Genomic DNA, 13,804 nt, shown 5'->3' with positions numbered 1-13,804 from the left:
ATATATACATTATTTTAGGGGGATATACAAACCACTCATTATGCCATTCATAATAATGTTATAATGCATAGCAAATAATGGGATTATTTGACATAGAAAATGGCTTCCATTTTGCACTCAAAAATTGATGTTAAAAGTCATTCAATATTATGTCTACTAACATTTGTTCAGCCCTTTGTTTTGTTCAGTTTTTCGAAACAATTTTTGGAAAAAATATTTTGCTAGTTTTGAAGATGGACATATATCCAATGACCATTAAATGTGATTATGTACCAAAAATTATCAATATGCATACAAAGTTATATTAAAGAAAATATTATTACAAAATTTTTTATGGGACATTGTCCCTGTGTTTAAAAGGCACAAGATTATGAAGAAATATTTGATTTTTAAATACGACAATGTGAACTCTCTGAAAGAGAAACTGTGCTCTATCAGAAGTTCAAGGCCAAGTATGTGAACTACTAAAGACAAAGCTGCAATATTCAACCTTCTCAAAATTGAGTATTAAGTGGATTATAGATCGACAAAAAATGAAAAAAAATAGAAATTCACATCCTTCTTTCTGCCACATTATAAATAAAGTTTATATGGATTTACAAAGTAAATCAACAGTATAAGGGTACATCCAATACATTCATCAGATCATAATAAATTATACAAGGAACAGCTTCGAATAAACCTAGACCAAAGTGCTTTCTTCATTACATGTATTTTCAGAGAAGTTGAACCCTTATAGACCCAAGTAAAAATATAAACTTGGCACAAAAAGTGTGTTTCTCAAAATATTTTGCAATTAACTTTTATCCCAATGGTAAAAATTTACATAAAAAATTTTACACCAATGATAAAAATCCATCATAAAATTTTGACGAAACATAGCTGTCCACAAATGTACACAGAAATTGACGCTCAAAGAATGTTCATTATAAATTGACTGTTCACTCAATCACGTAATACTTTCTTCTTTTGAGACTTCAAATATATTGGTTCCTAGACATTTTTTAACAATTTGTTCGAGTTTCTTTCTTTCTTTTCTTTCATCATCTATATCTCTCTTTAACTTTTTCTGTTCCTGTAAATCACACAAACAAAATTTTAATGCCATAATAAAACTATTTCTATGAATTCATATGATTATATTAAAATGAATTGGATTATTGCCCTCGAAACAGTAAATTTTTCACAAAGAAATTTCAACCAAAAAAGTCCGCAATTATTGCTGGAAATAGTCAAATAAAATTTCAAACTTATTAAATATGGGTTTCCTTATTTTTTTTAGTGTCAAATTAAGCAAACTATTTGATTAATTGGTGTTTGTAATGAATTGTTATATATTCTTAATCATATAATTATGTTCTTATCGCATATAATTAAGAGTTTTAACCAATCAGAAACGTCAATGTTTGTACAGTCTGGATAAACAAAAAAAGACTTTTTGACCTTTTTTGATCAGTCACTCATTGGAATTCTGCTGACGTAATTCTCTTCTAATTTAGCTAATTATGAATTCATTATAGACATGTGAGACAAACTGGTATTTTTCCAAGTCATTAGAGCACCTTTACTTTCTATTCATATAAGTATTAGCATTTTCATTTTCATAAATGAAAATAAGGGAACCCAACTTTAAATGTGCTCATGTTTATATTTTTATCAAGGCAGATCATCATGATAATTTCATAGCTGCTTTTCCAATTCACATAAAAAAAATCGTAAAAATATTTGATTTCCAAATGAAAATCTGAAATACAAATTGATGAGTAGAGATCAATTTTTTTAAGAGAAATTGTCACATTTTCTTCTGACTCAAAATTAGTTCATTTACCTGTTCTAGATCTTTAACTTTATCTTTCAAAGCATAAACACTGTCTACCAATGTTCTGAAAATATTAATAATCAACATATAGAAGACAATCAACCAAGGGGGGCAATAATAAAATACATCACCACATTGCAACTTAAGTCAATAAAGATGAAAGTGTAAATGGACCCAACCATTATAAGTTTGACATTATGGGAAATTAAACCTCATTTCAAACCACTAATCCTGATTAGGATTTTATATCAGAAACATACAATGGCAGTATGAGATGAGGTCTGGTCTATTGGATGAGTAGCTAGTCTTTTTAGGTGGAACATTCTCCTTTTTGACTTATCACTGTTGTCCAATGTGTTCCCCAATTTGAAACCTTGGTGTCCTGATGAGGATTTCATACTAGAAACACATGTCAGCAGCATGAGATGAGCTGATTTGAGAATCTTTAAAGGTAGAATATTCTCATTTTTGACTTATCACTGTTGTCCAATGAGTTCCCCAATTTTAAAACTTGATGTCCTGATGAGCATTTTATACCAAAAACATGTCAGCAGTACGAGATGAGCTTGTGTCAATTTAGAATTAGAATAAATAAACTTACGTCTCTGTCAAACCATCCACATCCATGATTTTCTCATCTTCAGCAACCAAAACTTGGGGATTGAGATGAACTAAAACGTGCAAAACAGAAAAAAATACACACAATGAAACAACGGTGCACCAAATACATTACAAATAGCTCAAAACAATCCAGACAAAACTTAGTTATAATTTATTGTCAAAAAACTTTCTGAATTTTTTTTTTTTTTTTTTTATCAAATTCAGTTTTGTCAAAATTCCAATGAGCTAACATAATATGCATTTTTTGAAATATTTCAAAATTTAAACCAAAATTTTTTCTTAGATTTTTATGATTTTTAATAAAAGTTAGAAATTTTCATATTTTTAAGGTAATTTTTGCTAATTGTTTTGAGCTGTGAAACAGCAAAACAAAAGAGATCTAATGAAAATAAAATCCTAAAAAAACATCTTTGGGATTACAATTAAAAACAGCACATTTCCTTGCAACTGAACTACAGATGCCAATGATGCTTAATGCAAATGAATGACTAAAATTGGCACAAATTGGCTGATTCATGGTATTGCCCTCTACTTTATGATAATCCAATATTTGCACAATGTAATTGTTGTATTTTGGTATATAATGATAAAGAATGGTATGATATTAGCAAATTACACTTAGAACAGTCTATCATGCACACAACATTCAATACTGTTTAAACCTGTAGGATCCTGGCCATGTATTTTCGAAACGATCTGAGCACTATGATGTCCTAGAACTAATGTTAAAAGATAAGAATCTAGGACATCCTAACGCTAAGATCGTTTCGAGAATACGTGGCTCGGTTCCTCAACTAGGGTAGTTGTTCATCCTCTAATATAATACACATACAACATGGGGTATCTACGAGGCCTCTTGGGCAATATTGAATAGTAACATTTCATTATACCATTGGTGGATTTGGACATTACGCATTATTCATGTTTTCTCCCCTTGCATTATGCTTCTGCTGTTAGAGGGAGTTCAAGCCCTAAAGCTGGAATACTTTATGAGATACTACCTCTTAGAATGGTCGTAAAAGTTAAAGTCTAAAACTTGGTCAATAAGTGTATATATTCATCAGTTGGACTTACCAGGTACCATGACTAAAGAATAGAATCTCTATATAAGATGATATATCCATTAAACTATATAATTATTGAAAAACGCTTCTAAGCATGTTTCAAAGTTACTTAGTTTAATGAATTATTACTGTGTTATAGATTTATTGTATTAAAGAGGGATTCTGTCATATAGTTTTGACACCAGGTAAGTTCACTGATGAACAAAAGCTCATTTTTATTAAAGAGGTATTATACCTTTAACATAACTTATGTTTCTAAAAACATACCCAGTTTTTTGTCCAATTGAGACATTTTCACCAAAATTCCTGCTTCCAAAACATAAACTATAAGCTTAACCATGTGTGGACTTCGAAAATAGGCAAATAGGGTTGTCCAAATTGTAGGTACAGTTTCATAATTTGTTATTCCTAATATGTCCAGCAATTATATCAAAATATATCAAAACATTCCAACAACATTCAAGACAACATACACATGCAACATCTAATAGCAATCAAATCAAATCAAATCAAATCAAATCAAAATCAAGCAAATATATATACACAATAAATAACATTCAATTCCTGGTGAAGAGAACAACTAAATACAGATAGAAAGTAGTATAATTGTAGAAGAACCATATGTCTAATTTTTTATTCTGAATGGGGCTATGGCTAGCTGAAATTAAGCTCTATCCATTTCACACATATTTTCAGATAGAGGGGCAAAGACTGTTGAAAGCTGAACAATACGAAAGGATGGAGACCCAATAACATTTCAGTTTCTTTAAGCTTTCTTTGAGAAGTAAAACCATTTTAAGCTATATTTAGCAACTTTCAGCTCTGATAAAATACATTTATTTTAGAAGAAAAACAACTTACAATTTTTAAGACAAAAATTGGACATGACATGTTACATAATAATGTTGGACATCTCTTTAAAAAATATATCAATGCTTGCCAGACATGATAATGTATGCCAACAACAGCAATCAAATGCTTATATTATATATATTTTGCTTGAATATATGATTAATCTCCCTTATGAAAGCTGAATATCTAGCCAATCAAATGCCTTGTTATAAAGCCAATCGAAAGCATGATTAAAAATGGCAGCAAAAACTAGTAGTTATATGTCTTTCGAAGGGCACTGATTTGCTGTATTTTGCTAGTGTATAATCCAATCAAATCACTGCATTAATGAACTTCTGTGATACAAGAAATGTGTCTAATGATGTCAAGGTATTGGACAGAGTTCATGATAGCTTGACATTTGCAGCAATAGCCTAGAGAATTTCTAACTCAAAATAAATTTGCGAGCACATCAAATCGTTTTAAGCGATAATACACAATTTAGCTTTTTGAAGTCTGTAACAATGGACACTTTATAAAAATTCTCATTATAAAAAATCTTATGATTTTGAAAATGCTTATTGTCTTGAAAAACATTTTTGGTTTTGAATAAAAAAAAAAATTCTTCTTTGGCCAATGTAAACTAGTAACTTGACAGCTAACATCTAAATGTTTACAGAACTATTTGGTAATACACATTAGCTATTTTCTAGTTTTGAAGTCTTAAAGATGGGTTACCTTATTTTTTTAGTGTTGAATAAATTTTTTTTTATTAGTTGGTGTTTCTAGTGATTTATTCTGTATTCTTAATCATATCATTACGTTCTTATTGCATATAATCAAGAGTTTTAGCCAATCAAAAATGTCTATATATGTACAGTCTGGATAAACGAAAAACTTTTTGACCTTTTTTGATCGGTCATTTGAATTCTGCTGATAATTCTCTTCCAATTTAACTAATTATGAAATAATTATAGACATGTGAGACAAACTGGTATTTTTCCAAGTCATTAGAACACCTCTACTTTCTATTTATATCAGTGTTAGGATTTTCATTTTCATAAATGAAAATAAGGGAACCCATCTTTAAAAAATGGACACCTTGTTTTTTTAAAACACTTTCTTAATTCAGACTATTTTCTTGTCTTAAAGTCTTGAAAAATGGACATTAAAATTCACCATGGTTTCATAAAACACTTTTGTAATATTGGCCATTTTCTAATTATGAAGTCTTGAAAAATGGACACTTTAAAAAATTCACAATATGATAGTCTTTGAAAAAAAATGTCACTGGTTTTTTTTTAAAAAAAATAATATCAAATTTTCACAACCGTTTCATAGCTTTTGCCATACCACGGGCAAGAGGAAAGGTGGCACAACAAAATCCTTGCATCATATGAGTTCCTCGTAAGAAATTGTAGTCATCTAGTTCTGGTGAGATCAAGGGATCTGAAGCTGCTGAACCATCTGATGTTGATCCATCACTAAGACGTAACTTAGTTAAATCCACTGGCAGCATGAAGAGAGGAAGTGAACATATTCCATAAGAAAAAGATAACTGACATTAAAGGCCACCTTAAAGCATAATGGACTATATAGGTTCTGAGAGTATCATGACAGAAACAGTGATCGGTTGAAGATGAAGCTTCAAAGAAGAAATTGGAGAGGTACTGTGAAATCATTAATACTGGTAGGGGCAATCCTTACATACGTGACCCCACAAAGTTAAAAATACCAGAAGATCAACTAAAATTTTAGCTTGATAAAACTTTATTTAATAACAATCCAAGAAGATATGAATTTGAAAATAGGACCAAATTTTTTTTGGCAATCCTTATGTACTTTCCAGGATCCAGTTTTAATTGCTGGGCTTTCAAATACTGGTCTAAAAAATCGTATGGTCTAGCAATAAGCCATGATGGATGACAAGATGAATTTGCCCAAATAACCCATGCAGATAATATTTTATAATCTATACTTGTACCCCTACACTTTTTATCAGGCCTTGTACTTCATGCTTCCAAGCAATCATTTCTGTCAAAGGAGTCTCAGAACCTATTTCCTGGCACTGTGCTGATAAAACACCCTATAATGGTTTTAAAAATCTGAAGAGAACTGAATAAGTTTGGAAGAGAAGACACAATATTGTTTAAAGAAGATCGTGCGAAGTGAATTTCATATCAAAATAATGAATCAATTGTTAATATTTCAAGGGAAACATAACTTTAATTAAATCATAATATTTCAAACATCTTAAATTTGGATTAAAAATTTTGTAATAAATTTGCTTATATTCTGGCATTATCTGGACAATTTGGAATTACAGGAATCATTAGCAGAAGAGAGAAAATCAGGATGGTGCCAATAGTATCAAGAAGTTTCCTGGATGTAAAATTCCTCTCAATTGAATCCAATTGAATAATATTTAAAAAAAATTCTTTTAAATCAACTGTTGATTGATAAAAATTGGGAATTATGAAGAAATGTTGGAAATATTATGGTTCAATATTAAAAACATACTGTTAAACATGCCTAGTAGATACATGTATAACTTCTGATGGTAATATTGAGCAACATAACACAATTTACATCATTTTTTTAAAAATAAATATTGATTTTAAATGAGCTTTAAGCATGTCCAAGGAAGCTGAAATTGAGCTCTATCAGCAGGTGAAGCAAATATTTCAAAAACCATACCACATTAAAAATTTGACAGTGTTTGAGACAAATACATATATAATAGTTTGATCTCGTTTATCAAAAATAATTGTGTTCATGGTTCTATGACTCAATAAGTATCATAATTTATGCAAAAATTCCCCAAACTTTGTGTTATTTTCCTCAATATTGCCAATGAGCTAGCATAATACTCTAAATATTATAATCATATAACAACTGAATACATGTAAAATATATGGAGGTAATTTTGGCAACCCGTAAAATAAAACTGAATCTTCAGCTTGCTGGTAGTACTATAAATTAGACTGAACTAGTTCTAGAGAGACACATTCCACAAGAATAACGTATGTAGGTTAGGGCAGGCACCGAGCAGATCTTACGCCTACCTTTATTCTTCCGCAGATCTGTGTATAATTGTCGACCTAATTAGTTAAATAATTAAATAATTTATTCCCAATATACAAATCTTTTCAAACTCTTATGAATGCACTATTGAGTTTATAATTCCCATTCTATTCTGGAATCAACATTACCCTTTGCTAGGAACTAATCTTACCCTTAGATACTAATCCTACCCTCTAATATTGATTGTCCCCTTTGATACTAATCTTTTTCTTCAACATTACTACTTCCCTTTGATACTAATATTACCCTTGAACATCAATATTACTCTTTGAATATCAATATTACCCTTTAATACTAATACTTCCCTTTGATACTAATACTTCCCTTTGATATCAATATTCCTCTTTGATACTAATATTCCTCTTTGTTAGTTTTATTACCCTTTGATACTAATTCTATTCTTGAAGACTAATACTTCCCTTTGATACTAATATTACTCTTTGATACTAATACTACCCTTTGATACTAATACTACCCTTTGATACTCCCCTTTGAAACTAATATTACTCTTTGATGATATCAATATTACTCTTTGATACTGATATTATTTTTTGAATAGAAATATTTCCCTTTGATACTAATCTCATTCTTGAACACTACTATTTTTGTTAGATACTAATAATATCCTTAAATACTAATATTCCCTTTCAATAATCATATCTCCCTTAGATACTTATTATACCCTTGAGTACTAATATTTCCCTTTGTTGGGTACAAAATCTCAGTATTACTTTTAACTTTCTAGTTTGAGACATTTAGTTATACTGTCAAATGAAAATGAAGTCAATGAAAAAATCACAGTAAAATCTGGAGTAGAATGAAATTCATGACTTGAATAGAATGAAAATTCATGATTTGAATAAAATGAAAATTCATGATTTGAATAGAATGAAAATTCATTTTATGAACAAAAAATCCTATTAAGAAGACAAGAGCTTAGAAACTTAAAAAATCCTTATGTATATGTACATTACTCAAGTTCATGTAATGAGATCCTGATGTATTTCCAGATTCAAATCCTGAGGTGTCCAAAGATCATTGGAATCAATTCTCAGACTCCAAGTGATCTTAAACCTCCTGTATTCATCAACCCTAGGTTATAAGATGTATAGGCGCCAAAGTCTTAGCCTAATGAAAAGATATGTAATGAGAAATGGTATTTACTTACATGATGTTAATGTATGCCTGGTTTTAGCACTATTATGATAGGCTTCTATAACTTCTAATATAAACGCATCTTCATTATAAACCTTAGGATCATCTACAAATAGAAACAAGCAAGGAATAGTTTACACCAAATCCATCAAGGCTTACTTACAGTTGAGTTTAATTTTTTGTACTAGTTGTTCCTTACAAAAAGCTCTTGCAGATGATGTTTTTTGAAACTATTTCTGAAATTATCTATAGCTAGACTATTGTACAGGAGTGCTGGCACGATATATCGGTGAATCGATGTATTGCGATACAATATGCCAGGATACGCATATCATATCACAACGTTCTGTATCGATACCTGGCGATACCTTTTTTTCTATATTTATAAGTTGTTCTATGATATTACAATTTTTGTCACTGAAATTGTTAAAAACTTTTTATAAGACAGTGGACACTAACCACCTCTATCAACTATATTACCAAATATCACAGTTATAAAGTTATAAATTAATATATATTGAAACTTTTAATAAGACAGTGGACACTAACCACTTCTATCAACTATATTACCAAATATCACAGTTATAAAGTTATAAATTAATATATATTGAAACCTTGAAGATAAAATGTTAATATTTATCTCATATCGTGATATGTATTTATCGTGATATGCATCGTATCATGATATGTATCGTATTGTGATATGTATCGTATCATGATATGTATCGTATTGTGATATGTATCGTATCCTGATATGTATCGTATTGTGATACGTATTGTATTGATACCCAGCACTATTGTACAGTAAGCATGGTTAATAGAGCATAGCAAGCAAGGGTAAGCACATGACAGAGCTTAAAATTATTCCAGGTAAAAATGGATAGGAGAGAAATATTCTAAAAACTCTGAAACAAAAACAAGTACAACATGCTTAATTTCATGCTCAATGCTTTAATATTTTCAAAATAACATAATAATTTGAATAAGAATCATTTTGAAAAAAAAAATCTTAAGCTTTGTGGATTCTCTTTCTTAAAGAAATTCTCAAGAGCCCTACAACTACTATGTCAAAGAATGAACTTGAGAACAATACCATCCACCACACAAAAACCAGCACATCTTTTAAGAAAAACGGAAAGAAAATGAGAATTTACAAGGCAAATAACAAACAAAAGCTGTGTTGGGAAACTGTAAAAAATAAAAGATTTAAAAAAAGGTGACCATGCTACATGCAAAATTTTCACAATCAAATAAAAAAAATAAAACCAAATGTCAAAAATCTCTACAAAAAAAAATCATCAATACTGCCAAACTGGCGTTTCGATTATTGTTTTACTTAAAGATGGGTTTCCTTATATTTTTGGTGTCAAATTAACAGTTTTAACCAATCATAAATGCTTATGTTTGTACAGTCTGGATAAACAAAAAAAGACTTTTTGACCTTTCTTCATCGGTCACTCATTGGAATTCTGCTGGTAATTCTCTTCTAATCTAGCTAATTATGAATAAATTATGCACATGAGAGACAAACTGGTATTTTTCCAAGTCATTAGGACACTTTCTATTCATATAAGTATTGGGATTTTCATTATCATATGAAAATAGGGGAACCCATCTTTAACAAAAAAAAACATGTGCAAACAAAGTACATTAATCGCAAAAAATTGGATACAAATGTATAAACCAAAAAAAAATTCACATGTATGTAATTCAAAATAAATCATAAATAAAAAAAATACCAAATACAAAATGGGATGTGAAAAAAAGGGAAACACAGGGAATAGCAAATGCATATGGATCACAAAAATGGGGTTAAAAGGGGGAAAAAGTAAGATAACTAACATTTATTTCTCACATTGTAATCACATTCATCACCTGAATGGGTTCGAACTAGTGATAAAAAATATATCAGAAATTATTAGTAGCTATAACAACATAGAACAATGGTTATACATGGAACTTATAACAAATATAGAGTCCTCTAAATAGATTCTTTACATGATGATAGAGCTCAATTTGAGCCAACTGTATCACTTTTCAGAAATAAATTCCTACACCAGGTTCTTCTAAATTTCAAGATAAATCCTCCATGTAAGTTTAGATTATTTCCACTTCTCATGAGTACTCATTTATTATATTGAAACAGGTTTAAAAAAATACTGCATTTAAGAAGGTTGCTTGCAGCCAGAAGCAATTTAAATGTAGAGAAACCAAAGTTTGATTGTCATTTTGAAAAGTGTTACTGATGGCTCAATTGAGCTCTATCATTCAACTGGTAAAGAAAATATTAAGATTCGTTTAACAAATATAAGCTACTGCTACTACATGACCACCAGTTGTTATTTTAGAGTCTCATAATGCTGTTTAAGAAGCCTTTAGTTGAAGTTACTGACATCACTGAATGTCATTGATATATATAGACAAAACAAAAATAGATTTTTCATAAAATTGTACATAAACTGAGTGCCATGTACACAATTATTATAAGAGTACTTATTGGAAATATTAAAAACAGGAAAAAAAACCCATGTTGTTATTACTCAGAGTTTCACGCTATGTGATTAACTCATTTCGATTTCGATGGTACAAAAATAATGAATTCAAAAAATCTAAAATTTCGAGAGAAAAATTCACAAGAAAGCAATAGTGTCAGCCATGGAAGGACCCAACAACTTTATGGAGAGAGCTAGTTTAACAGGGTGACAAAACTGCTTGCAGTGTGTATATTTACCATCACCTCAAATCTTCTCAATGCTGAAGTGATATTAATAAAAGCTTTCAAAATATTTCTGAACTATTGGCTCATTAAATGAACACCAATATAATCTTTAATCAGAATCAAAATCTAAATGTTCAAAATTTGGCAACACTTATTTAATTGTAGAGCTTTCGTTTTCACCAATTCTGTTTCAATCCAATGTCTATCGTTCTTATGTGGTTTTGAAAGTGAAAGTAAAATAAATTTTTCAATTTTAACGGCTTTGAGCTCCTAAATACGCTATTGGGTTCCTGCTTGACAAAACATGTCCCTCTACCATTATCCAAAAACCATTTAGCTTGTATGGTAGTTTCGATAGTGTTCCAACAATATGAGCCAGATTTCCGGGACCACAAGAACACCATCTTCATAAATCCAATCAGGCACCAAAAAAAGCATGTCATTTCAATTCACTGGAACCATAGACATCAAACAAGACAAAGGAATGGTGCAAACAGACGCTAGAAGTGTTCGTAATACACATATAAAAGTTAGAAAACCTCTTTACAATCCCTTTAAATTTCTGTGAAATTTTCATCAAATTTCTTATCACTATCACTCCAGTAGAGATTATCCAGTACACACAACTTACTGGGGCTAAGGAAAGTGTTGAAAGAATAACGACAAGTTTCTCTCCAACTTAAAGGTACCCACTTCCTAAAATTATCTAAAATTTCAAACCTTGATCTCCTGTTTTCTAGTGTTGACAAGAAAAATAGTAAATAGTTACAGTTGCTAGACATTTAGGGAATGAGTACCTTAACATTAGCAAACATTTTATGGTGTTGAATACCAAAAATTGTTCAACTACATGAACAATAGTAGCTTTGTGGATCTGGGATAAGCCAAGTTGATAATCTGAATTGTTAAGTAGTATCAAGTGTTTGAAGAGTAGTAGTGCTAGGTATTGCCTATAATTCCATGACATAGATATCGCGCTCAAAGGGAAATTGCATAATACATATTTCAATATTGGGTACAAAAGTGATTTTTTTGCTACTTTGCCTTTTTTCAAAATTCGGGACCAGAGGGTGAATTTATTATTTATTATTTATAAGCGCTTTTTTATATTTTCAACTGGAATAAATCCGAGCGAGCGAAAGCATTTCTTATTTATTTCCACAAATTTAATGTACAATTAAGGCAACAATCAGGCAATTTTGGGCATGTAAAACTGACTATTTATTTTGCATGACCTTAGAGGAAAAATATAACTAATAATTATTTGTGAATAAATTGTTTACAGCTTACTGCTGCCATGTCTAAGTTTACAAATGAAACTTCATCTTTCTATTTCTGTTTCATTTATGATGATGTCAAATTATCACAACATATATAAAATGGCACGTCATATAGTGACCTAACAGTTAACATATTTTTCTTTCAATGTTTGAAATTTTAAGTACTAAACCCATATGACAAAATCTCATGACCTAAGTAACTGTACTTACCGAACACAAGACAGTTAAGTTTTTTTTTTAAATTCATGTTTGTAAAATGTTTGCTAATGTCAGATTAATATATGGTTAGTATAAACACCAAAACAGCAAAAGCAATTTAGCAAATCTAATAGAGGGTCTGGACTAAATAGAAACAATATAAAGCAAATACAATAATAAGCCACATACCTGGTTTCCTTTTGCTTTGAACTGATTTCCGGGCTGCTTTAGGACTTTTTAAAGCATCTTCTCTACAAGCTAAAGATGGTCTGATGGGTGGAAAAGGACGTAAACAAGACATGCTCCAGGTGCTGTTGGATTTCATCAGACCAGTTTGAGAAACTTTGGCTGTTTTAGCTGGTGTCATTGTACTGATGCTTGGCTGTGACTGTGAGATCTGAAAAGAACCAAACAAACAAACATAAGACTAAAAGACGTATCGAGATAGTCTATCCCTTTATCAGTAAGTCAAGGGAATCAAAGAAATATATTCAGACCAAAAAAAATTGCTCCAATGAGCATAATTGATGACTAATGACTAAGAATTTCAATACAGTCATCACATGAACGTGTTTATCAAGATCGTTTTTGTTACTCATAGAGACAATTTGTAGAAAGGTGTAAAAAGGCTGACCTCAAAATTTGTACATTGAAGGAAAATATGTGTTTATTGATAGTTGTCTGATAAACACAAATTTCATATTATGACATAAGCGCTTATTTAAAGATGGGTTCCTTAATTTTCATGTATGAAAATGAAAATGCTAATACTTATATGAATAGAAAGAAGAGGTGTTCTAATGAGTTGCAAAAATACCAGTTGGTCTTACATGTCCATAATTAATTCATAATTAGTTAAATTAGAAGAGAATTAACAGCAGAATTCCAATGAGTGACTGATCAAGAAAGGTCAGAAAGTCTTTTTAAGTTTATCCAGACAATTTAACAATTATGATTGGTTAAAACTCTTAATTATATGCGATAAGAACATAATGATATGATTAAGAATACATGATAATTCATAAGAAACATC

General features: G+C 30.2%; 1 protein-coding gene across 1 annotated transcript in view; it reads right to left on the bottom strand.

Annotated features, from left to right (window-relative positions):
* Window positions 1–949: 949 nt before the first annotated feature.
* LOTGIDRAFT_130072 (hypothetical protein) overlaps window positions 950–13,804 on the bottom strand; it is a gene marked incomplete at both ends in the record, with an annotated part of 23,570 nt that continues 10,715 nt past the window's right edge. Inside the window, 5 exons of the mRNA XM_009065170.1 lie at window positions 950–1,075; window positions 1,829–1,883; window positions 2,421–2,490; window positions 8,588–8,680; window positions 12,928–13,159. Coding sequence (XP_009063418.1) covers window positions 950–1,075; window positions 1,829–1,883; window positions 2,421–2,490; window positions 8,588–8,680; window positions 12,928–13,159 — 576 coding nt within the window. The remainder of the gene's footprint in view (window positions 1,076–1,828; window positions 1,884–2,420; window positions 2,491–8,587; window positions 8,681–12,927; window positions 13,160–13,804) is intronic.

The sequence above is a fragment of the Lottia gigantea genome (genome assembly GCF_000327385.1).
Source record: "Lottia gigantea unplaced genomic scaffold LOTGIsca_68, whole genome shotgun sequence".
NCBI lineage: Eukaryota > Metazoa > Mollusca > Gastropoda > Lottiidae > Lottia > Lottia gigantea.
The sequence above is the reverse complement of the archived record's forward strand: the minus strand, read 5'-3'. Positions and strand labels throughout refer to the sequence as shown.